The sequence below is a fragment of the Halichoeres trimaculatus genome, unplaced genomic scaffold, assembly GCF_033239565.1.
Source record: "Halichoeres trimaculatus isolate MK-OKI-2021-1 unplaced genomic scaffold, fHalTri1.1 fHalTri1_scaffold_13, whole genome shotgun sequence".
Taxonomy (NCBI): domain Eukaryota; kingdom Metazoa; phylum Chordata; class Actinopteri; order Labriformes; family Labridae; genus Halichoeres; species Halichoeres trimaculatus.
Window position 1 is genome coordinate 24,183,269 of NW_027437191.1, and position 21,839 is coordinate 24,205,107.

The 21,839-nt window shown below is 41.5% G+C and overlaps 2 protein-coding genes across 6 annotated transcripts; one reads left to right on the forward strand and one right to left on the reverse strand.

Annotated features, from left to right (window-relative positions):
• The first annotated feature begins 649 nt into the window (after positions 1-649).
• Positions 650-18,479, forward strand: kidins220b (kinase D-interacting substrate 220b). 5 transcript variants are annotated; one of them, XM_074685523.1, is made up of 30 exons: positions 650-830; positions 2,539-2,697; positions 2,796-2,894; positions 3,020-3,118; positions 3,312-3,410; positions 3,561-3,662; positions 4,030-4,128; positions 4,307-4,504; positions 4,603-4,701; positions 4,944-5,042; positions 5,143-5,241; positions 5,404-5,581; positions 5,695-5,859; positions 5,948-6,127; positions 6,237-6,402; positions 6,488-6,639; positions 6,721-7,010; positions 7,088-7,228; positions 7,326-7,563; positions 7,667-7,755; positions 8,225-8,369; positions 8,852-9,014; positions 9,123-9,301; positions 9,389-9,624; positions 10,300-10,416; positions 12,822-12,851; positions 13,425-13,562; positions 13,645-13,743; positions 13,963-14,193; positions 15,436-18,479. In XM_074685523.1, the coding sequence occupies exons 2-30, from the start codon at positions 2,566-2,568 to the stop codon at positions 16,645-16,647; spliced, it is 5,274 nt and encodes a 1,757-aa protein (XP_074541624.1). In that variant the 5' UTR covers positions 650-830; positions 2,539-2,565; the 3' UTR covers positions 16,648-18,479. The 5 variants fall into 5 exon arrangements, with proteins under 5 accessions (XP_074541624.1, XP_074541625.1, XP_074541626.1 ...); XM_074685524.1 differs by having other exon boundaries at positions 2,542-2,697; XM_074685525.1 differs by lacking the exon at positions 12,822-12,851.
• Positions 18,480-18,846: 367 nt separating this feature from the next.
• id2b (inhibitor of DNA binding 2b) lies at positions 18,847-21,321 on the reverse strand. Its single transcript, XM_074685540.1, has 3 exons — positions 20,767-21,321; positions 19,870-19,916; positions 18,847-19,667 (listed from the first exon to the last, which is right to left on the reverse strand). The coding sequence occupies exons 1-2, from the start codon at positions 21,184-21,186 to the stop codon at positions 19,884-19,886; spliced, it is 453 nt and encodes a 150-aa protein (XP_074541641.1). The 5' UTR covers positions 21,187-21,321; the 3' UTR covers positions 18,847-19,667; positions 19,870-19,883.
• Between the last annotated feature and the right edge of the window lie 518 nt (positions 21,322-21,839).

Consider the following 21,839-nt stretch of genomic DNA (forward strand, 5'->3'; position numbering starts at 1 on the left):
TTTAAGTTATCTCCCTTTTAAATTATTTAGAAATAAATTCATTAAATTATGATTTCAACAGATTTATTTATCTATTTATTTTGAATAATAATAATAATAATAATAATAATAATAATAATAATAATAATAATAATAATAATAATAATAACAATAATAATAAATATTTTATTTATATACTTTTAAGTTATTTAATTCAGGTAGGGGGGAAATTGGTGGGGTGTACTTTTCATATTTTCTGATAACTCGAGCTTCAAATTATATAATTACATATATTTTTTTTCTTTTTTATACTTTTTCAACTCTAGTGTAAATTACAATTAATATTGTTCTTAAAATAAAGCTATTTTCCTTTTTGAAAACAACCTATAAAGTTGACGGTTTTTCGTAACAACTTCTACAAAATAAAATATTACTTGAAGTCCTCTAATTCTGTTGGTGAAAAAGACAAAAAAATGTAGTCAAATAAATTTAAAGAGATTTTGGATTATCACCGCAGAGGTGGAAGTGGAATAGAAAAATCCATGTGAAAGAGCTTTTGTTGGAAAATTGGACGATGTTAATCAAAGTCCGAAGCTCATGCTTTTATTTTGGCAGCGGTGAACGTACGTTCTTTCCCCGTTTTCGCGGGCTTTACACAGTGACGGGCTGGGTGTCTCCTCGGTTGTTATTCTGATCAAGATGGCTGCTGTTGTTGCGGATGGAGAATGAACACTCGTTGTCATCCGAACACAGGCCGACAGAACGCAGACGAAAACGCCGAGTAACAGGCAGTGAAACCCGGCTGGACCCCTGGCTTAACGGCCTAAACTGAAATCAATTCTCTTCTGACGGTAATTTAACGTATTTTTTGTCCGTTTTTACCAGCAGCATCCTTTATGCCAACGACTAGACTCTGATTGACATTTGTGACGTCGCTGAATCGATAAAGAAAAATAAATCAGTGCTATGTAAATATTTTTAATTTAAGCTGAAATAAACAGTGATGTGTGTTTTAAGATGGTTCAGTTTCGCTTATGTGTGCAATCAGTGCCGCCTCGTTGATGATATGAAGGTTATTCAGGTTACTGCAGCGTTTTAACATCAGACATACCGTCACAGCCGGTGGAATAACAGGTGTTATATTTTTTGTTATGGAGCTGCAGATACATGTTATAAACACAATCATCGTTGATAATGTTAAAATTAAGCTTAAAGACATAACGTATCATTTTTTGGGGGGGTGAAATGTCGTTGAACAGTATGATAATGTACTATTATAAATCAGTTCAACAAAAAATAAGGGATAAAACGGGAAAATGTGTTGTTATAGGTGGAAGATGCAACGTTTTCCCCCTCGTTTATCCTTACTGTCCCCTCACACACAATGCATCAAAGGTGATCATCTAGCTCCAATTAGCAGTCAGGAAAAACAAGAAGATGATTACAAATAATTACAAATACTGGTGTCAGGATTTTGTTATTAGTTTCAAACAATTTTCATCTATAGGTTACATGAATTCACATACATTTTATCACATTTTTACAGTAAATGTGTTGCAACATGTCAGCAATAATATATTATATAAATAATTCAGTTTGTAAAATCAAGCTTTACAGCAGTATCACAACACTAATCATAATGGTACATTAAAAATTATTTATAGGCTGATATCAGTGCAGCAGTGTTCATTTGTCTGTTGAACTGTGTCATTTCTGATTGGCTGGTGGCCTCTACAGGTAGTTACTATGGTGACAGTAAATCTGACACCAGTTAGAGAGCTCCTCCATCACTCCACTGAGTTGATATCAGCCGCCAGCAGAGCTCAGAGAAATGCCTGAGAGCTGATCTGAGGTCAGTTTAAAGAGCAAACATCTAAGGAAGCTGCTGAGGATCAAAATTAAATCAGAAAATCTGGAGGATTTAAATGTCATGGACGGTTTTGCATTAAGTTCTCATGATAGGAACATGTTACCCTGCAAGCAGCCACATCCTGCAGTTCCACTGGTGTCCACAAGAGGTTGTATTAAAAGTAGGTTAATCTCCATAGAGCCTCATGCTAAAATGTCCAACTTTACAGCTGGAATGAACATTTTTACAATCTGGTACAAACAGTGCTTTAATCAATTTTAGATATAACTCACTTGTTTACATTATGTTAAAGATAAAAGTTGTATAAGATAGAGGGTGTGGCTTCTTTGAGTAACAGATAAGAGCTGCTAGCAGTCTGGAGACAGGTGTCCCCAGAGTATTTCATGTAAATATCAGACAAATCTGTATAGCTGTGTGCTTAACCAAACTAACAGACTGTAAAAAGACATCTAACACCCAGTTTTCATACTCAGTCACATGCTAACATGGTCCTTTAGAGGGCAAACACACCTGCAGCACCTGATGTTTGCAAAACACCTGTGCACATTGCTTTGTGTTTAAACAAGGACAGGTGAAGATTTGTTTCAAAAACTCTCTCTGGATCAAATGGATGAATAATACAAGGACAAAATTACATGAAGAAGCTGTAAGTGTGACCATACTGATGTTGTCATTCTGTCTTCTGTCAGTAGGGGGCGTAGAAACAGGCAGCAATCATGGACACCACCACATCCATCAAGATGACCACTCTGGCCATCCAGAACCTGTTCAGCTATGTGGAAGAGGAAAACCTGTCTGCCCTTAAAGCTCACCTGGATCGCTTCAAGGAGGTGGATGGGCGCAGCGACGTACGTGGGAAATATTTTATTTTATTTTTTCATCCAGTTTTTCCTCCTGCTGTAACCTGTGCAGTGTTTTTATTATTTCTTTATTTGTTTGCTGACAGAACGGTCAGACACCCCTAATGTTAGCAGCTGAACAGGGCAGTCTGGAGATTGTTCAGGAGCTGATCAGAAGAGGAGCCAATGTCAACCTTGACGACGTGGTGAGCCAATCAAATGTCTTAGTTTTTCATCTGGATCATAAAAACGTCAGATTTCCCCCTCTTACCTGGATAGATGGAGTCAACTCTCTGGTTCTTTTAACAGCCTCTCTCTGTTTCTCCCTCAGGACTGCTGGTCGGCGCTGATCAGTGCAGCTAAAGAGGGTCATCTGGACGTGGTAAAGGAGCTGCTGGAGAACAGCGCTTACATTGAGCACAGAGACATGGTGAGGTCACATGACATGGTGGTATAAAAAGACATCCAAATAATCAAAATAAACATGTGTTTTTCAGAGATGGTTTCTATCACTTTAAAGAGAATTTTAGTTTTAACAAGTTATCTTATGCTTTAGAAAGGTGTCACACACCTGTTAGTGATGCTTAAACCCAGTGAGTGATGCTATAGCTGTTGCTTTGAAGGGCGGCTGGACGGCGCTGATGTGGGCAGCTTACAAAGGACGTGTGGAGGTTGTGGAGCTGCTGCTGGAGCATGGAGCAAATCCCAACACTACAGGACAGGTAAAACACACACACACTCACTCACACACACACACACACACACACACACACACACACACAAACACACCTCAAACCGACACATCCATAGAAGTCAAATCATCTTGATCTTGTCACCCTGACACCTACTATCTCTCTGGTGTGTGTGTACAGCAGTACAGTGTGTATCCCATCATCTGGACTGCTGGACGAGGACACGCAGACATCGTCAAAATTCTGCTGCAGAACGGAGCCAAGGTCAACTGCTCTGACAAGGTGAGGATAAACAACACTAAAATATGAAATATTGAACAAATCCAGGACAAAACACAAGATGAAATAGGGTTACAAACAATAATGATACTTTTAAATAACTTGTTTTTAAGAATTAGACAGACGCTGTGATAATTTAAGGGTTAACGATTAAAAAAGTGATGTAGTCACAAAAAGCTGGCAGAAGCAAAAGAGACAGAGCACTGGTAGTGAAGTTGCATAGAAAACAGTGAGGAGAGTGAGTGCTGCAAATGAAAACAAAGTAGTGAAACAGATACATAAGACTTTTTTTATTGTTTCAAAGCAATAAAATATGTTAATATGTGAAAAGTACATGTTCTGATTATTTTCTGTGTGTAATGTGTTACAGTATGGAACCACTCCTCTGATCTGGGCTGCCAGGAAGGGACATTACGACTGTGTGATGCACCTGCTGGAAAATGGGGCTGATGTTGACCAGGAGGGGGCGGTAAGACATCACTATCTGTTTAAATGGCAATAATCACCATAAACACAATGATTTCAGTTCAGTGCCATGCAGTGCTGCAAAGAAGTGTTAATTTTTTTTTGTCTAAAACAAGATTCATGCACAGATTTTTCTTTTTGAATCCGAACCGTGTCTCCTGTTTCTTCCCATCTCTGTGCAGAATTCGATGACGGCTCTGATCGTGGCAGTGCGTGGCGGCTACACGGAGGTGGTGAAAGAGCTGCTGAAGAGAAACCCAAATGTCAACATGACAGACAAAGATGGAAACACGGCGCTCATGATCGCAGCCAAGGAGGGCTACACTGAGATCGTGCAGGACCTCCTGGATGCTGGGACATACGTCAACATCCCTGACCGGGTGAGACTAAATAAGTACTCAAAAATCAAAAAAATAATTGAAAAGTCTGAGCATGTTGCGGGTTAACACTTGCCTTTATGTGTGTGTGTGTGTTACAGAGTGGAGACACGGTGCTGATCGGAGCAGTGAGGGGAGGTCACGTGGAGATCGTCAGAGCTCTGCTGCATAAATACGCCGACATTGACATCAGAGGACAGGTGAGCAGAGGACAAGGTGTTAAAGTTTCACCTTAAAGTTTCTTAAACAGCTTTTGAATGGAGCTAAGCTAACTATTAGCCAATTTAAGATTAATGAGGGTTAATTTACTGTAGATAAAAAACTGTATCTTGCTTTAATTTTGAATCTATAAGGGATAGATTGTACACCTAGCCATTCTGAACAACGCCAGAAAAAAAGAAGAAAAAAGTTTTAATTTGAATTCTATGTGTGTGTGTCTTAGGAGAATAAAACTGCTCTGTACTGGGCTGTGGAGAAAGGAAATGCCACTATGGTCAGAGACATCCTGCAGTGTAACCCTGACACAGAGACCTGCACCAAGGTGAGCTCTCCTGACACTGGTAACACCCCTTCCTTCCTCTCTTACGGCTTCTGGTCATGTGATGTCAGAGCAATGACACCGTGTCTTTGCTTCCACTCAGGACGGAGAGACACCGCTGATCAAAGCCACCAAGATGAGGAACATTGAGATTGTGGAGCTGCTGCTCGACAAAGGAGCCAAAGTGTCTGCTGTGGACAAGGTGACGACACATACACCTCTCAGAACTGTTTACATGACAGGAAGATAAGGCCTGAGTTTGTCCTTTCAAAATAAATTTAAGCTTGATTTTACAAGTGTTTAAATGCACGAATAAACAGAGATCAGTTTTTCTGTTTCATCTTTTCTTCTTCTGTTGTTCCAGAAAGGAGACACACCCCTCCACATCGCCATCCGTGGAAGGAGCCGCCGCCTGGCTGAGCTCCTCCTCAGAAACCCTAAAGATGGCCGCCTGCTGTACCGTCCCAACAAGGCAGGAGAGACACCATACAACATCGACTGCAGCCATCAGAAGAGCATCCTGACACAGATCTTTGGAGCACGTACGTTCACTCTGAATCCTGCAGAAACATGAAAACACTCAACTCAACTTTATTTCTAGAGCTTCTTTTTACACAAAAGCAGGTGTACTAATACACACCTGTGTGTCTTGCAGGTCACCTGTCCCCCACAGAGACAGACGGGGACATGTTGGGTTATGACCTGTACAGCTCTGCTCTGGCCGACATCCTCAGCGAGCCCACCATGCAGCCGCCGATCTGTGTGGGTCTGTATGCTCAGTGGGGCAGCGGCAAGTCTTTCCTGCTCAAGAAGCTAGAAGGTGAGTCCCACACACACACACACACACACGAACGCACACACACACACAGGTCTAAACACATTGTGTAATGAATGATCCTTGTCCTCAGATGAGATGAAGACGTTCGCAGGACAGCAGATCGAGCCGCTGTTTCAGTTCTCCTGGCTCGTCGTCTTTCTGTCTCTGCTGCTCTGTGGCTCTGTCGCCGTTGTCCTCGGATTCACTGTTGACCCTAAACTGGCCATGGCTGTGTCCCTGAGCCTGCTGGCCCTGCTCTACCTATTCTTTGGTGAGATCACAACCCTGATATCTCCTGTTGCCATGTCCAGTTTTCCTCTGTTTATATGAAGTTTCTGTTCTCTGGAGGTGTTTAAAACTATTTTTTCTCTCTTCCTCAGTGGTGGTTTACTTTGGTGGGCGCCGTGAGGGTGAAAGCTGGAACTGGGCATGGCTTATCAGCACCCGTCTGGCGCGTCACATCGGATACCTCGAGCTGCTGCTGAGGTTGATGTTTGTGAATCCGCCTGAGCTGCCGGAGCAGAGCACCCGAGCGCTGCCTGTCAGGTAATACTCCTGCCTATAAAAGGACGTATGCAGGGCAAAAAGGCAAACACACGCTTAGTGATGATGTCATCTCTTGTTCCTAAAGGTTCCTGTTCACCGACTATAACCGCCTCTCGAGTGTTGGAGGAGAGACATCGATGGCGGAAATGATCGCCACGCTGTCTGATGCCTGCGAGAGAGAGTTCGGTTTCCTCGCCACACGTCTGTTCAGAGTGTTTAAGACGGAGGAAACACAAGGTAACACGCACGCTCACATAAAAACACACTCACACTCCAAACACACACACTCATCTCTGATCTCCTCCTCTCTGTTCTCAGGCAAGAAGAAGTGGAAGAAGACGTGCTGCATCCCGTCCTTCATCCTCTTCGCCCTGGTCCTCACCTGCCTGCTCACTGGCATGGGGCTGCTCGCTGTGTTTAAAGTGGACGGGGACAACCGCACGGTGAACGCCGTGCTCATTGCCATCGGCAGCGTGGTGGGCCTGGCTCTGTTGCTGAACGTCAGGACGTGGTGGCAGGTGACCGACTCGGTTTTGAACTCTCAGAGGAAGAGGCTCCACAGCGCCGCCAACAGGATGCACAAGCTGAAGAGCGAGGGCTTCATGAAGGTGCGATGAGAACTGTTAGGAGGCTTTTATTTTGAAGGCAGGCCGTGTGATTAATCAGTGTGATGATGTCATCTCAGGTGCTGAAGAATGAGGTGGAGCTGATGGCGAAGATGGCGAAAACTATCGATGGCTTCACGCAGCATCAGACGAGGCTGGCAGTGGTTATCGATGGACTGGACTCGTGTGAGCAGGACAAAGTGCTACAGATGCTGGACACGGTGAGTCCAGCCTGAGTGTTCTTTAAAACAATGCTCCTGTGAGGTGTGTTTGTATGTGTGTGTCCTCAGCCCACTCAGGTGTGTGTTTGTCCTCCAGGTGCGGGTGCTGTTCTCAAAAGGCCCCTTCATCTCCATCTTTGCCAGCGACCCTCACATCATCATTAAAGCCATCAACCAGAACCTGAACAGCGTGCTGCGAGACTCTAACATAAATGGACACGACTACATGAGGAACATCGTCCACCTGCCCGTCTTCCTCAACAGCAGAGGGCTCTCCAGCGCCAGGAAGATGTGTGCTGCAGCTCCAGCTAACGGGGAGACGGCCAATGCAGACGGTACTTAATTTGATATATTTCCTAGGTTTATCACTTTCTGACTGATGTCCAGCAGGGGTCGACTACTGTAGTTGTTAAAATTAATCTATGTGTGCGTGCGCAGGTTGGCACGAGGAGTTGGACAGGAAACTGTCTCAGCACAGTTTGGGAGAACTGACCAAGTTTGGCAGCAAGACGACGCTCAACCGCAGGGTGAGTTTGCACCTACAGGAAATCAGTTAAAGAGGGGGTATTGTGTTTTTTTTAGTCTTTATTATATCCTTCTCGTGCCCCTGTTGTATCTTTACATGATTTACAGCTCAAAAATATCCCTGATTTTTTCTCACTTGTGTTTTAGAAAACTTATTTCAGCCCCTTTCTGAAACACTTTGTTTTAGCTGCTGTCTCTTTAAGGCCACATGCTCCACAAACCCCACTTCTTTTTGAATGGTCAGCTCTCTGGAGGCCTTTAGGAGGCAAAGTTACAGCCAGACCTTGGTGTTTGAGGCATGTTCCTCCATAAAACAGTTAGGAGATCCTTATGCGACGATGTCATCATTTCAGCAAGTCTCGTTAGGATCTCGTAAAAAGACCCCTCTTTAAGTGTCACTTTTTAAGAAAGGAGAATTGTTACATGCTGCAGCCCGTTTCAGTCTTTTGATCATGTGGCTTGTACTTTCAGGACACGTACCGGCGTCGTCAGGTGCAGCGTTCTGTGACGCGTCAGATGTCGTTTGACCTGACAAAGCTGATGGTGACAGAGGATTGGTTCAGTGACATCAGCCCACAGACCATGAGGAGGCTGCTCAACATCGTGTCTGTCACAGGTCAGAGGTTCAGTAAGAAACAGGAACAAAGAAGACAAAAAAGATAAACACAACATGTACCAGTAAAATGTTGTTGAAGTCCAGGAAGATAAATTATAAAAGTTTGAAAAGATACAGTTTGATAAAACCTGAGTAAACTCTGGGTTAGAAGCTCATTCCAACTCAGAAACAGACCTGACACATGGAACACAGATTCACTAATCATCAAGATCACAGATACACAGTAGGCTAAAATGTTGTATTGTCACTTGAAGGTGCAAAGATCTCAAAACAACAAAAAATAGAGAACTGTTTTTATAAAAATAAACAGAGGATCTTTTTCTGGAGCCTGACTGAGCCCCTTTTAACTCAACAGAGCCTCTGTGATGAAAAAATCTGTCATGGATTTGGAGAAATCTTCAGACTGAACACTGATGGTGAAATTTTTTTACATCTGTGTTTAAAAAATGTTTTAAAAACTCCACTTTCCTTTGTGCGATCAGGTCGTCTGCTGCGAGCCAATCAGATCAGCTTTAACTGGGACCGCCTGGCGTCTTGGATCAACATGACGGAGCAGTGGCCCTACAGGACATCCTGGCTCATCCTGTACCTGGAAGAGACCGATGGAGTACCAGATCAGGCCACGCTCAAGTCCATCTATGAGAGGTCAGAGTTCATACACAGGGTTTAAAACACATCATACCGTTTGCAGAGCTCTTAGATGTTCTGAAACAGACAGATCAGGGTGTTAAAGGTTTCTGTCGTCTCTCTCAGGGTGTCCAAAAACATCCCAACCACCAAAGACGTGGAGCCACTCTTGGAGATTGATGGAGACATTCGTAGTTTTGAGGTTTTCCTGTCGTCCAGAACGCCCGTCCTCAACGCCAGAGACATCCGCACGTTCCTGCCCTGCACCGTCAACCTGGACCCCAAACTGAGGGAGATCATAGCAGGTAACTATAAGTATCACAGCTGCTATGAATACTGCAGAGAGTATCATGACAAATACTTACATGGATTCTTATACTTCACCAAACCAGATGTCCGAGCTGCCCGCGAGCAGATGAACATGGGCGGAGTTTCCTACCCACCCCTCCCCCTGCAGGAGCCTCAGCCCCGCCCCACCTCCATGTACTCTCAGGTGTCATCGACCTGCTCTCCTTCTGCCTCCTTCACCGGACCCTTCAACCAGCCACCAGGTGGCGTGGTTTCCCCACAGCCTCACAGCAGCTACTACAGCGGAATGGCTGGACCACAGCACCCCTTCTACAACAGAGTGAGTACAGGCCCCGCCCACAGGATGGTGATGTCAGAGTCTGGATGTTAAGCTTTCAAGTGTTTTTAAATCTGAAGTTCAATTTGAGTTCGGAACAGCTTCTCATGGGCTCTTCTGGGTGTTTGAGCAGTAAGTAAACCTGTGATGCCATCACACAACACCTCACCTGGTCCAGTTTCACCTTTTATTTGTGTTTTTGTGCTGTCGGTCTGTGTTTACAGTGAATCTCAGCTGTTAGTCAAACAGCCAATCAGAGGTCATAAATTAAACTTCTGATGTAAAGTTTGATATAAAACATGAAGCTCTATGGGGTTTGACTCGCTTAAGGAGTCTGCCTCCAGTGGTCATCAGAGGAACTGCAGTTTTTGGGACTTTCAGTCCCAAAAGTTTCATCTTGTCTTAGATAAAATCTAACGTTAAACAATATAATAGTCTTGATTTTAACGCTCTTAGAAGAGAGACTTGTCCTAGAATAGCAAAGATTTTTTTTAAGATGTTAAAAACTATTGTTGTTTATTATTTAGAGTCTCTTTTTCTGCCTGTTAGCGAAGATTAATTCCTCCAGCAAGGATTCACTGTCCGATCAGACTGTTTTTAAGTTGCCTCCTCCTCATTGTTTGACTTAATTCATCTCCATGAACATTATTTTGATTTTCTCCCCCTTCGCCCCTTCAGCCATATTTTACCCATCACCTTTACCAGCTGCCACGCCCCCTTGTGGCCACCTACACATCACACCTCCATCCACGCCCACCACGCAAAAATTCCTTCAGCCGGGACGCTGCTGCACCAGTGAGTACACCCCACCTAAACCTGAGCTCATGGAGGGTTCATAACCATTGACTCATGGAAACACTGACCAATGATTTAATCTCACTCAGTTTGATTTCTTTTCATTGTTTTCAACTTTTGGTCTGTGTGAATCATCTCTAAGACTCAAGATTGCATGTAACAACTGAAATTTCCTAACATTTTAAATTAATTATCAGCATTATGCCTCTACTTCTCTAACAAATCAACCTAATTCATGTAAAATTCTGACTTCATTCTGGTAAAATCATGATATTAATCTCCCCAAATTTTGACTGTAAGTTTACAACTTTATTCTTGGAGCAGTTAGCCTTAATTCTTATAACATTTTAACTTAAGTCACCTAGAATTAGAAGTTTATTGTGGTAACATTACAACTCTATTCCTAACATGACAACTTAATTCTTTTAACATTATGACCTTTTTTCTGAAATTGGGAAAACTTGCATTCATAGGGTACATATTTAAAAGAACCAGTCCTAGGTTTTTTCTCAGATCAACTCAAAACTTGGCATATATATACACGACACATTAAAGATTAAGAATCATAATAGGATTGTTATAATTTTGTTGGGTGTGGCTGCAAATGACCGCCAAAGTTGACCATTTTTCCCATTCAAGAAAATCTTAATGGCTCTCTTGTGCAATGTTGGACCAGGACCAAAATGCACACACAATTTCACTGTCACAGCCTGAGTGCATTTCTATCACTGGTTGTGCAAACATTAATGCTCCATAGCGCCACCAAGGGGCTCAAAATTTCTGCTCCTCCGACTACTTTGAGCTACAGGCCTGAAATTTTTTGGGCATAACAAGCATGCCTAGTCCTACAAAAACGTCTATTGTGACCATAGTGAATTCCAAACAGGAAGTTCACTATTTGGATGTAAACATTTGGCCTGTATACTACACACATTAACTATGACAAGTTACAAATGGATTTTTGCTACGTCAATGGGCGTGGCCACTAATGACTGTTAAAGTTTACCATGATGGCCGCTTCATGAAAACCTTAATGGCTGTCTTGTACATTGTAGGATCAAGACCAAAATGCACACACAGGTTCAGTTCCACAGGCTCAGACCATTTCTATCACTGCTAGCCCGAACATTAGTGCTCCATAGCGCCACCCAGGGGCGCAAAACTGCAGCCCATGGGGCTGAAACTTTTTGGGCATAACAATTATGCCTACACCTATGGCTTTTAGCTGAGCTACATTTTGCTGCACATGTGGCGGCTAGGACATGCTCTGATTGGCAAGCGTGGCGGCTGGGCATGCTCTGATTGGGCCTGCTCATCGCTGCTTGCAGCTTTAATTTTACAATTGTTTTCGCCTAAAATGACAACGTCTCTCCACATTAAGACTCTCTTTTGCTCACACTACGACTTTATTCATGTAAAAGACAACTATATTGTCATAACATTAGGGCCTTACTCTTGTATAAAGACTTTATTCTACTAACACAAAATTACGACTTATTTTTTTAACATAAGGATTTTATCCTCATAACTTTATGACTTTCTTCGCCTTATGTAACAACCTCATTCTCATTACACAGGAACTTAATTCTCGTAATATTACAGCAAAGCAGCTTTAAGCATTCCGGAACTCTCCCTCGAGGTTGCGTTTTTCGGTTTCTCAAAAGAGGAAGTTGACCTTTTAAGGAGATTCAGCAACTGGTGACATCATGATTAGAGCAAATCTCATGATAATCTCACTGAAATCCAAAGTAACTTTTTAACAAGCCTTTCAGAGCAACCTAAAGTCTGATTATGGGATCATTAGTCCAACACTCAGTTTCTTGGTTAATGTTAAGAACAATTTTGATCAGATGCTCTTTTTTGATTGAAAAGTGTAGTGATTTTCTATGTATACTGCAATCAAAATCATTTATCAAGAAAGAAATCTCTTGGAGTCTCAATCAAACCTCACTTGTGTCATTATTACACATCTTAAGTATTTCTGTTTTAGCCATTTGCTTTTGCTTTTCCTTGGCACAAATGAGGTTCTGTAATTTTTCATCCTCAGCACCACGTTTTTTCCTCTCAAATAACAATCAGAGCAAAACCTGCCTTTAGCTTCTTATGCTTCCTGTTCTTTCCTTCTGTCGATAAGGTGAGATCACACTCCTTCTCCTGTCTTCTTCTTCTGTGGTTTTTGGATCTTCTGAAGCAGCTTTTTAACCTATAAAACTAAAATTCTTCCTCCTGTTGCTCTGAAGTTGAAACAGGAAGAAACATCGCCTTCTCCTTTCTCTTGCCCGTCAGTCACCTGTGTTTTCCAGATGTTTCTCTCCAGCTGTGTATCATTCCTCACCTGTCTACTTGTCTACCTGTCTGTCTGTTTACCTGTCTGTCTGTCTGTCTGTCTGTCTGTCTGTCTGCAGTATAAGGTTTCATCTTTAAAAAAGAAGCAGGTATTGAACTCTCTCTAACATCACCTCCTTCCCTGTGTCTTTGCTCCTTCCTCATGAAGTGCTCGACAAACTACACATCCCAGCATGCACTTTGCCTGCCCAGACTAGCCTGTAGCTTAAGTAGAGTAGAGCGGACTCCTGTTGGCTTCTTTGTTTTTGAGCTTTTGGTTTGATTTTTGACCTGTTTTCCAACTCGAAAATAAACCCTCTTTTCTTCTGAACTCCCCTCTTCCTCCTCCACCTCCTCACCTGTCGTCCCTCCCCTCACATCACACAGGTGTTTCACAATGTTCCCTCCTATGCACTGTAAAAAAAAACAAAGAGTACTAATCAGTTTTCCTAAATTGAAAAATTTAACTTTTTGAATGTTAAAGCCACAGAATATTTTTTCATTGAATTATCACTAACATTTTTATGATCTGATCAGTCAGTTTGATTCTGCCTGACGTTTCTGTGTGTCCTCACTGAGTTTATGTTTGATTGACTCTTAAAAAGTTAGAGTCTAAAAACTTGAGAAATTAAAATATAAATGTGTTTTGGATTGGGAATCAAACCTGTGACTTCTGTTTTCAGGGTTCAGCCTCTGTGGTGTCGAACACTCCCTCCATCCTCCTCAGCTCCATGACGACAGAGGCCGTCTGCGAGCGTGTGCGGCTGATAGATGGAATCGACCAGAGCATGATGGCACAGTACAGCGCCACCATCAGGAAGGTTGGTGACTGCACAATGGTTAACGTGCATCTTCGTGAGACAGGAAACAAATAGAGTAACGTGCTTTTATTCTTGTTTCCAGGCGAATGTGAATGGACGAGTTTTGTCTCAGTGTAACATCGACGAGCTGAAGAAAGAGATGAGCATGAACTTTGGAGACTGGCAGCTCTTCAGAGCTACGGTCAGTCTATGAAACACCCACCATACTATGGATATATATCAGCATGAGCATGCTACTATCAAACTACAGAAGGAAAAAAAAACACCTAAAATATCATCAAATAAAAAAATGATCTGATAGCAGCAGAAAATCTGAAATATTGAATCCAAACCTCTCCTAACTCTCCAGACACCTATTTCTAGCAATCTCAGGTGTGTATTTTATTTCTTGTCTCATCAGGTTATGGACATGCGTCTCATCGAGAGCCAGGTGCTGCAGGAGGAAACTGCCAGTGAGCAAGGCAGCGTGGTGGGTGGTCACACTGAGACAGGAAGGCGAGCCATGGCCCCACCTCACGCCGGCGCCGCCAACCCTGATGCCTCGCCAATGTACAGCTTCAACCTGAGCTTTGAGGAGCTGAGCAACGTGGGACTGGACGAAACGGCACGACACGGAAACATGCAGTGGATGGTAAACAAACAATAAACCCAGAGGTTTAACATATCAACTGATTCCAAAGAGGGTTTTTATTTTGTATTTAGGGTATTCTTCAGTTTTGTCAAGGTAAATTGCATTTTGCAAAAAGAAGATGACAGCTGCTTAATTTCATAAAGGTAAGGTACAAAATAAAAAAAGCAACAAAGATTTAAGAGAAAATTCATAATGTAAGAAGAAAAAAAGTGGGAATGCACCATGAGTAATGTTTTTGTGTTGAGTGTATAACAAAACTGAAAAGTCTCGTCTTATCACATAACAACTTTTTTCGTAATATTACAACACTATTTTAGTATAATAATTACCTTTCTTTTTTGCAACATTGCAATTTTTATCTTAAAGCACATCTCCATGACAGCATTAGTCTTAAGCACAGTATTTTTTTTCAATCAGCATTACAAACTTTTCTTGCAGCTTTATGAATTTTAAAACTTTATTCTCATAAAATTATGACTCCAGACTTGTAAGCCCCCCCTTTTTTAATAATGTTTCTTTTACTTTTTTACCTTAATTTTGTAGCACGGATGATGACTTTTTTTTCATCGTAACAAAACCTTTTCTTTGTAACATAATGACTTTGATCCTAAAGCACTCCAACTTTTTTGTCATAAGCACCACTTAAATCTTGAAGCACGACAACTATTTTCTTTTAGGCTTTGATCTCAAAGCACAACCACTATTTTTCTAGTAATAGTACAAATCCTTTCTCACCATGTTGCACATTTTAGCTTCCAGCTTTAAAAAAGAAAAAAAACTATATTTTAGAATATAACCAGTGAATCATAAGTGTATGACTGTGTCACAGAACTAGAGTTTTAACTTGGAAATATTCTCACTTTTTATTCTCTCAACATTAAAACTTTTTTCTCGTAACTTAATGATTTTGACCTTGTAACAATACAACTTCTCTCTGGTGGATTACGATTTTTTTCTGGTAGCGTAAGGACTTAACTGTCATAACATCTCACTTTTATTGTCTTTTCTGAAAATCATTTTTTTTCAACCTAGATCCTAGTCCTCCATCATTGCTTATGTTAATTTTGATTTTCAAGTTGGAATTATAACAAAGTATACACCAAAAACTCCTCATGATGTTCATGCAAAATACAGATTTTAACGTACTCTTGAGCAGCATGTATTAAATCTGTCAACTGATTTGACCTGTTCTTAATTCATCAGTCAGTAAAACCTCTGCTGCTGTTCTCTGTGTGTCCACAGGGGGGCCCTCATAGAACCGCCAGCATGACGAGTCTGAACTCTCAGGAGTCGTCCAATGACATTGGCAAGCTAACCGACAAGCAGCAGGCCGAGTACCGCAACGCCTACCAGGAGTACATTGCACAGATGGCTCAGCTGGAGATGGGCGGAGGAAATGGAGAGCGCCCCGTCCAACCGCAGCCCGGACAGTTCATGACATCATCATCAGAGGACAAGAACAAAGATAACGGTGAGCAGGATTCACGCAAGTCTTTCAACAAGAGGAGCAACAGCAAACCGCCAGCTGACAACACCGACTTCGCCTCCAACGGGGACGCTCTGGATCCAATCACTGAGGAGGATGAGAAGGGAGATCATGGGTCCTCTAAGTCTCTGCTGACCCGTAAGACCTCAGCGGAGAGGGGCGGTCTGTTTCAGGGTGCAGCAGACCTGAAGCTGAAGGCAGCGGGCGGGCTGCGCTACCAGAAGCTAACCAGTGATGACGAAGAGTCAGAGGAGTCAGATAATGCGCCATTGCTCAAAGATGGGAAGAAGCCAGTCGACCCCAAACTTCCTGGGGGCTCTCTGGCACTTAAAGGGAAGGATTACCTGTCGGACGCCATGTTGGACAAGAAGGATTCGTCTGACTCAGGGGTCCGCTCTAATGAGAGCTCGCCAAACCACTCGCTGCAGGACGAGGAGGCGGATCTGTCCCAGCTGGAGAGAGCCAACCTGATTGAGCTGGATGAGGAGAGCCTGGCCAGGAAGCGAGGACTTCCCAGCAGCCTCAGCGGCCTGCAGGATCCAACCGTTGCTCGCATGTCCATCTGCTCCGAGGACCAGTGCAGCCTGCTCGCCAGCAGCCCCGAGGAGAGTTGGACCTCCTCCAAGTCCTTCAACCTGAACCGCACACCCAGCAATGTCACGCTCAACAACAACACCAACGCCCAGCAGGGAAACCGCCCCCGCCCACCTGCAGAGGGCTCCACCTCCTCCTCCTGCAACCCCACATCCTCCTCCTCCTCCAGTGATGCCATCATCTCCCCAAACTCTGGGAGCACCACCACCTCCAGCACCACCTCAACCTCCACCGGGACCCGGCCTGGGCCCAACAACGAGAACGTCCGAGTGGTGCACCTGAAGAGGGGCCTGAAACCTGGAGACCCGCCAGAGATCTGCACCGTGTCCTCTGACACCGTCACCTTTGGCGAGGAGCGGGAGAGCATCCTGTGACCTCATCTTGACCTCAACAATCAGGAGAGCACTGAGGGTCCACCTGGAGCCGTCTTCAACCTCAGAGTTTAAAGAATCTTTAAAAGTTTAACAACTTTTTTAACAAGTTTGGCTAAAATTCAAAGACCTCACTGAATTGTTGCTAACGGTGACATTTACAGGTGAGAGGTGGCGAGCAGCTGCAGGTGGACTCGTAGTTTTTCCCGTGCTGTGATCGTCAGTTAATCAGTGTTCAGTTTGCTGCATGCTAACAGAGGTAGTCTGTAGAAAAATACTCATGTAGGAATGTTATTCTAACTTGACGATGCTGCATGTCGTCGTCATGGTTGTTGTTGTGATGTGATTTGTCGCCTCCAGGAGTCAACACTTGAAAACACTCTATTCACTTTATTAGTTCCTGCTGATGCTAACAACTTTCCATCTCTGCTCTGACAGAAATCTGATCAGAATGTGAAGAATTTACAGGAGTTTTAAAATTAGTTTAATGAAAACATTGCTGAAAGATTATTCGTTAAAAGGGAAAAAGTGGGGTAAGAAATTGTATATGAAGAATTCTTGGAGATCGCGCTGCCCTCTGGTGGCTGCTCTATAAGCGATACCTCTGATCTATGTAATTGTATTGTTTAATGCACAGTGCGAGATACAATTTAAAATAAGTAATATGGTTTTATATTAGCACATCATTTACACAACTAATTTATCTCTAAAATGCACTTCAAGTGACAAAACAGTGAAGCATCTTTTGCAACACTACAAGAAGGAAACTGCTAAAAAACTTGAATCTTAAGAAATTAAACAATACAAACATTATACAGTACAGATGCAGTGTAGATTTATGTAACTGCAGACAAAATAAAGTATCAAAACATTTATTATTTATTAACTTAAAGGAACACCAAGTAATTTATTGAAAATATCTTGACTAAAAACTTTTAACTGTCACTATATTTAATTTTAACGCGATAAAAACAGTTTAATCTTGAAATTTGTTGTTCTGGAGGCTGTGATGTGCTGCTGCTGATTCTCACACACTCAACTCTGATTTTTTGACCATTAGTAACTCAACATCAAATCCCCTAGAAGCTGAAAAAATGCTGTTAATGGTAAAAAAAAAAAAAGTTAATAAGAAAGCAGCTGAAAAACATTGTTTGAAAATGCTTAAAATGGATTTTAAATGCAGATTTCTGAGATTGACAAAGACAAACAAAAAGAAATCACAAAACTGTAACCTCAAATTTGCCCTAAATGCAGTTTTGTAAAAACATTTTAGTAAATCAAAAGAAAGAAACAACTCGTTGGTCAAACGTTCAGAGCAACTTCGAAAAATTAAAATGTGAAATCTAAAAACCTGTTGAGTGTGTGAAAACGCTGCTTTTTATCAGTATTAACTTGTATCAGTGTACTGTGCGTGTTTGTAGACACATGAAGTAATTTTATTGGTGAACGAAGAGCCGAACGAACAAACCTGTGATTGTGGTAAAGTGTCATATAGTCCAATCAGAGCTGATGCTGAGAAGTAAAGACTTTTATTTTGAAGGTTTAACTATGAAACCACAAAGTTTTCACCAAAATCAAAATTTCAATTCTTAAACATTTTTGAAAAGTTGATTTAAACATGAAAATTTAAATTCTAACCCATAAGTTAAAAACTGAAGATTTGAGAGAATAAAATTTAGACTGTTGACTTAATATAAAAAATAAAACTAAAGGAAGAATACGTTTTTTGTTTAAATACTTGAATAATAAAACAACCGTGTTACTCTCAGTATCAGATCTGATGTTGTGTTGTGTCGTCTGTAAATCTGCATGTTAATGTTTTAGTGTATAAACCTCAGTGCTCCTGAACTCTTTGAATGTTAAAGGAAAATAATTCAGTGGGTTTAAAAAACTAAAATGAATAAAGACTGGATGTTAAATGTTGATGATCTTTGGCTTTTATTGAATCAGTTTGTCTTTAGTTCCTGTTTTCTGGAATTTCTTTGAGATGTATGACAAAGCTTCACCACCAGGAGGCGACATTTGTCTTTTTCTAACAGAACGTTATCTTAACCAGGCAAACCAAGACAAAAATAAGTCCAGATCTTGGGAGAAAAAAAGTAATGAACTTCATACAGGAGCTTAACATACAGAAATAAAAGACTCAGTTCCTTTCAGTGCTTCTGGAAAAATTAGTTTAGAAATTGTTTCAAAATAAAGAATGAGCACATTTCAGTCTTTCAACTAAATTTAAAAAAATTTCAGCCATACAAAAGTTAACAATATGTAACTTTTTGTAAAACACAGACTCAGCACTTGAACAATGAAAGTCCTGGTCTTAGAAAACAGTCCACTAGCTTTTTGTACTGGTGTTTACAGACTATCTGAGGATGAGTGTTAAAATAATAAATTAAAAGTCAGAATTATTCATCTCAGTAAATGTGATTTCAAAACAATTTCACAGCAAATATTTAAACTTTCTGCAACCTTTTCAAATAAGACAACATGTTTACACTTGTGGCCAAATAAAACATTTTAATGGAAGGGATTTTCTTTTAATTTTACTTATGTCACTCACTGTGCAATAAAAACATTTATTTCTTTTTCCCCCTCTCAACCTTTATCCAAATATTTACTCAAACTTTTACTTTGAAGAGACAAACTTATTATCGTTTCCTGTCAAACCTCAAAGAACAAAAATCTTAAAGTTCAGTTATTTTTTTGAAACACTTGTAAGCCGAACTGTCTGAATGTGACTCAGTATTAAAAACAAAACAAAAAAACATCCACAATAAAGATCTTTTATCCCTATGTTCAGTGAAGATCCTGATTCAAATCCAGATCATCCTCCAATTTTAGATGCAGTAAAATGTTGAAAGAGTCTGAAGTTTCTCTTTGCTTATAAAAAAAAAAAAAAAAAATGCAGTTAGACTCCATCACAGTGAGAAGAAAAAGTCATTTTTAAAAGTCCTTCAGGGGTAAAATTTAAAAAGTCTTCCAGCAGGTAAACTCTGTGTATGCTCATTCACCCACATTCCAAACATCTGCAACAGAAAAAAGTAGGAGAGATCTGTTGACAGGAACAAACTGACAAACAAACAAAGTTTGACATTTTAACATGAGGCTCTATGGGGATTGGCTCACTTTCAGACTCAGCCCACTAGTGGGCAATAGATGAACTTCTGTTTTGGGGACTTGAAGATGTAAGTAGCGCGCTTGGAATCAGGTTTTTAACTGGTGTCTTACCTCTCTGGATCAGTTTAGCAAAGTGAGTCTGTCCTTGGAGTCAGAGTCTGTGATGAAAGACAACAAAGACAAGAGAGGTCAAAGGTCAAATCTTCCTTGAAAAGATGCAGGTAAACATTTAATGTGCAATGATCTGTTTAAATTGGACCCCATTGGACCGGAGTCTCGCACTTACTGTTGAGGAGACGTGATTCTTAACAAGGCGTGTGTTTGTTTTGCACAGGAATGGAGATTAGATCAAAATAAATTTCCTTTTATCAAGATGACTTTTTACCAAGTTTATTACGACAAGGTAAGGTATATCAACAGTTACGTAGCTAGGGTTTCAAACATGACAACAAGCAAACTCAGTCAGTTTGTTCTGTAGTTTAGGAGCCGGCTACATTTAGCTCTACTGACAACCTGGAGCTCTGAGACATGTCAATCAGGCATATCGAGACTTTTTCAAGATCACTTAAACTTAGAAAAAGAAACTTAGAAAGTCCTCAGAGCCCCTTTGAAAAGGGGAGTTCAAAGGAATCCTGTGATGTATGGAAAATTTTCTGATCATGATTCATGATTTTGTATTAAGGATGGTAAATTTAGGATAGAATAAACATTTTTAAGTCTTGCAAAAATGGAATATAAAACTGAGTCAGATTTTGTGACTTTTTTGTAATATGACACAATTACACAGATTTTATCCATCATTTGACACTGCTTCTTATTTGACTGTAAAAAATTAAGAAACGATAAGAACTTCTATAAAATGTTTAGGCTACTAATAGTTTTTTCCATAGCCTACTTGTATAAAAACGTCAAAAAAAAAACATCCACAAAAATTCTGATTCTGATATCTTTTTATTCTTAGTTTCTCTTATTGTTGTGAAAAAAAAAAAAAAAAAAAACCTCTCTCACCTGGAAGGTAGGAGTGTGTCTGCCGGGGATCTGCTCGCTTTGTGCCCGCTGTGTGTGCCGCTGTCTCCGGTCTTTGAGCCTCTCTCCCCCCGGCAGCTCCGGTCTCTCTGCAGTCGGGCAGGTCGCGTCCAGCTCGGTCTGCAGCTCCAGGATGTAGTCGATGACGTGCTGCAGGATCTCCACCCTACTGGCGGCGCGTCCGGGAGGTAGTCCGGGCACGAGTCTCCGCAGCAACCGGTAACACAGGTTCATGTCCTGAAGCAGGAGCACCGGGACCTGAGGAACCAACTCCTCCTCCTCCTCCACTGCTGCTGCCACCGCCGGGCTCTTAATCCGGGAGAAGCCCCGCAGAGAGGAACTCAGAGCCCCGCTGCTCCTCCTCCTCCTGCCCGCTGACAGCACCGGGCTGCAAGCTCTCATTTCTGCTGAGGGACGGAGGAGAACAGGAGCTTCATACGAGGAAGCCTCAGTAGGGAGAAACAGACAATGATGAAGCTAACCCTCACAGATACTTCCAAACAGGTGTCACACCTCACTGAGCTCCCTCACACTCTCCCTGATTGTTAAAGAGCAGCTGAGCGCAGAGCTGGAAGCTGATTGGCTCTCATTGCTGTCTTTGGGAGCTGATTGGCTGCTGAGACTCCGATCAGCGAGCTGCTCACCTGTTGGCTGCAACATAAACATTTGAAGCGCAGTCATGTGTGATCGGAAGTTAAACTACTTTTAATGATCAGATTCTTTATTTTGAACCACCTCTGTATTTGAGTCTATAACTTTTTTTAAAATTTTTTAATTTTTTGATTTACTTATTTATTTTTTTTTACCAAAAAGACTAACGTGTACAGATATACACATAAAATGTTTGTGCAATGTTAGTGTGGAAAAATAAAATGCGAACAAAAAACAGTCGTTGCTGCTACAGTGTTCAGTCTTGTTTTTTTTCTGTTTTGTTAATCTGGTTTTAAAGTCTATAAATGTTTTAAATGATGTTTTTAATGAGGCAGGTTAAGACTCGGTTGTTGTTGAAACAGGAAGTTCCTGTCTGATGGAGAGAAGAAACAGGAGAGGAGGAA

Coding starts and splice junctions, on each gene's coding strand:
- id2b (XM_074685540.1), bottom strand. CDS start 21,186: ATGAGAGCTTGCAGCCCGGTGCTGTCAGCGGGCAGGAGGAGGAGGAGC. Junction 19,917..20,766: donor GACACACTCCTACCTTCCAG/GTGAGAGAGGTT, acceptor CTTTCATCACAG/ACTCTGACTCCAAGGACAGA.
- kidins220b (XM_074685523.1), top strand. CDS start 2,566: ATGGACACCACCACATCCATCAAGATGACCACTCTGGCCATCCAGAAC. Junction 5,043..5,142: donor ACACAGAGACCTGCACCAAG/GTGAGCTCTCCT, acceptor GCTTCCACTCAG/GACGGAGAGACACCGCTGAT. Junction 5,242..5,403: donor AAGTGTCTGCTGTGGACAAG/GTGACGACACAT, acceptor CTGTTGTTCCAG/AAAGGAGACACACCCCTCCA.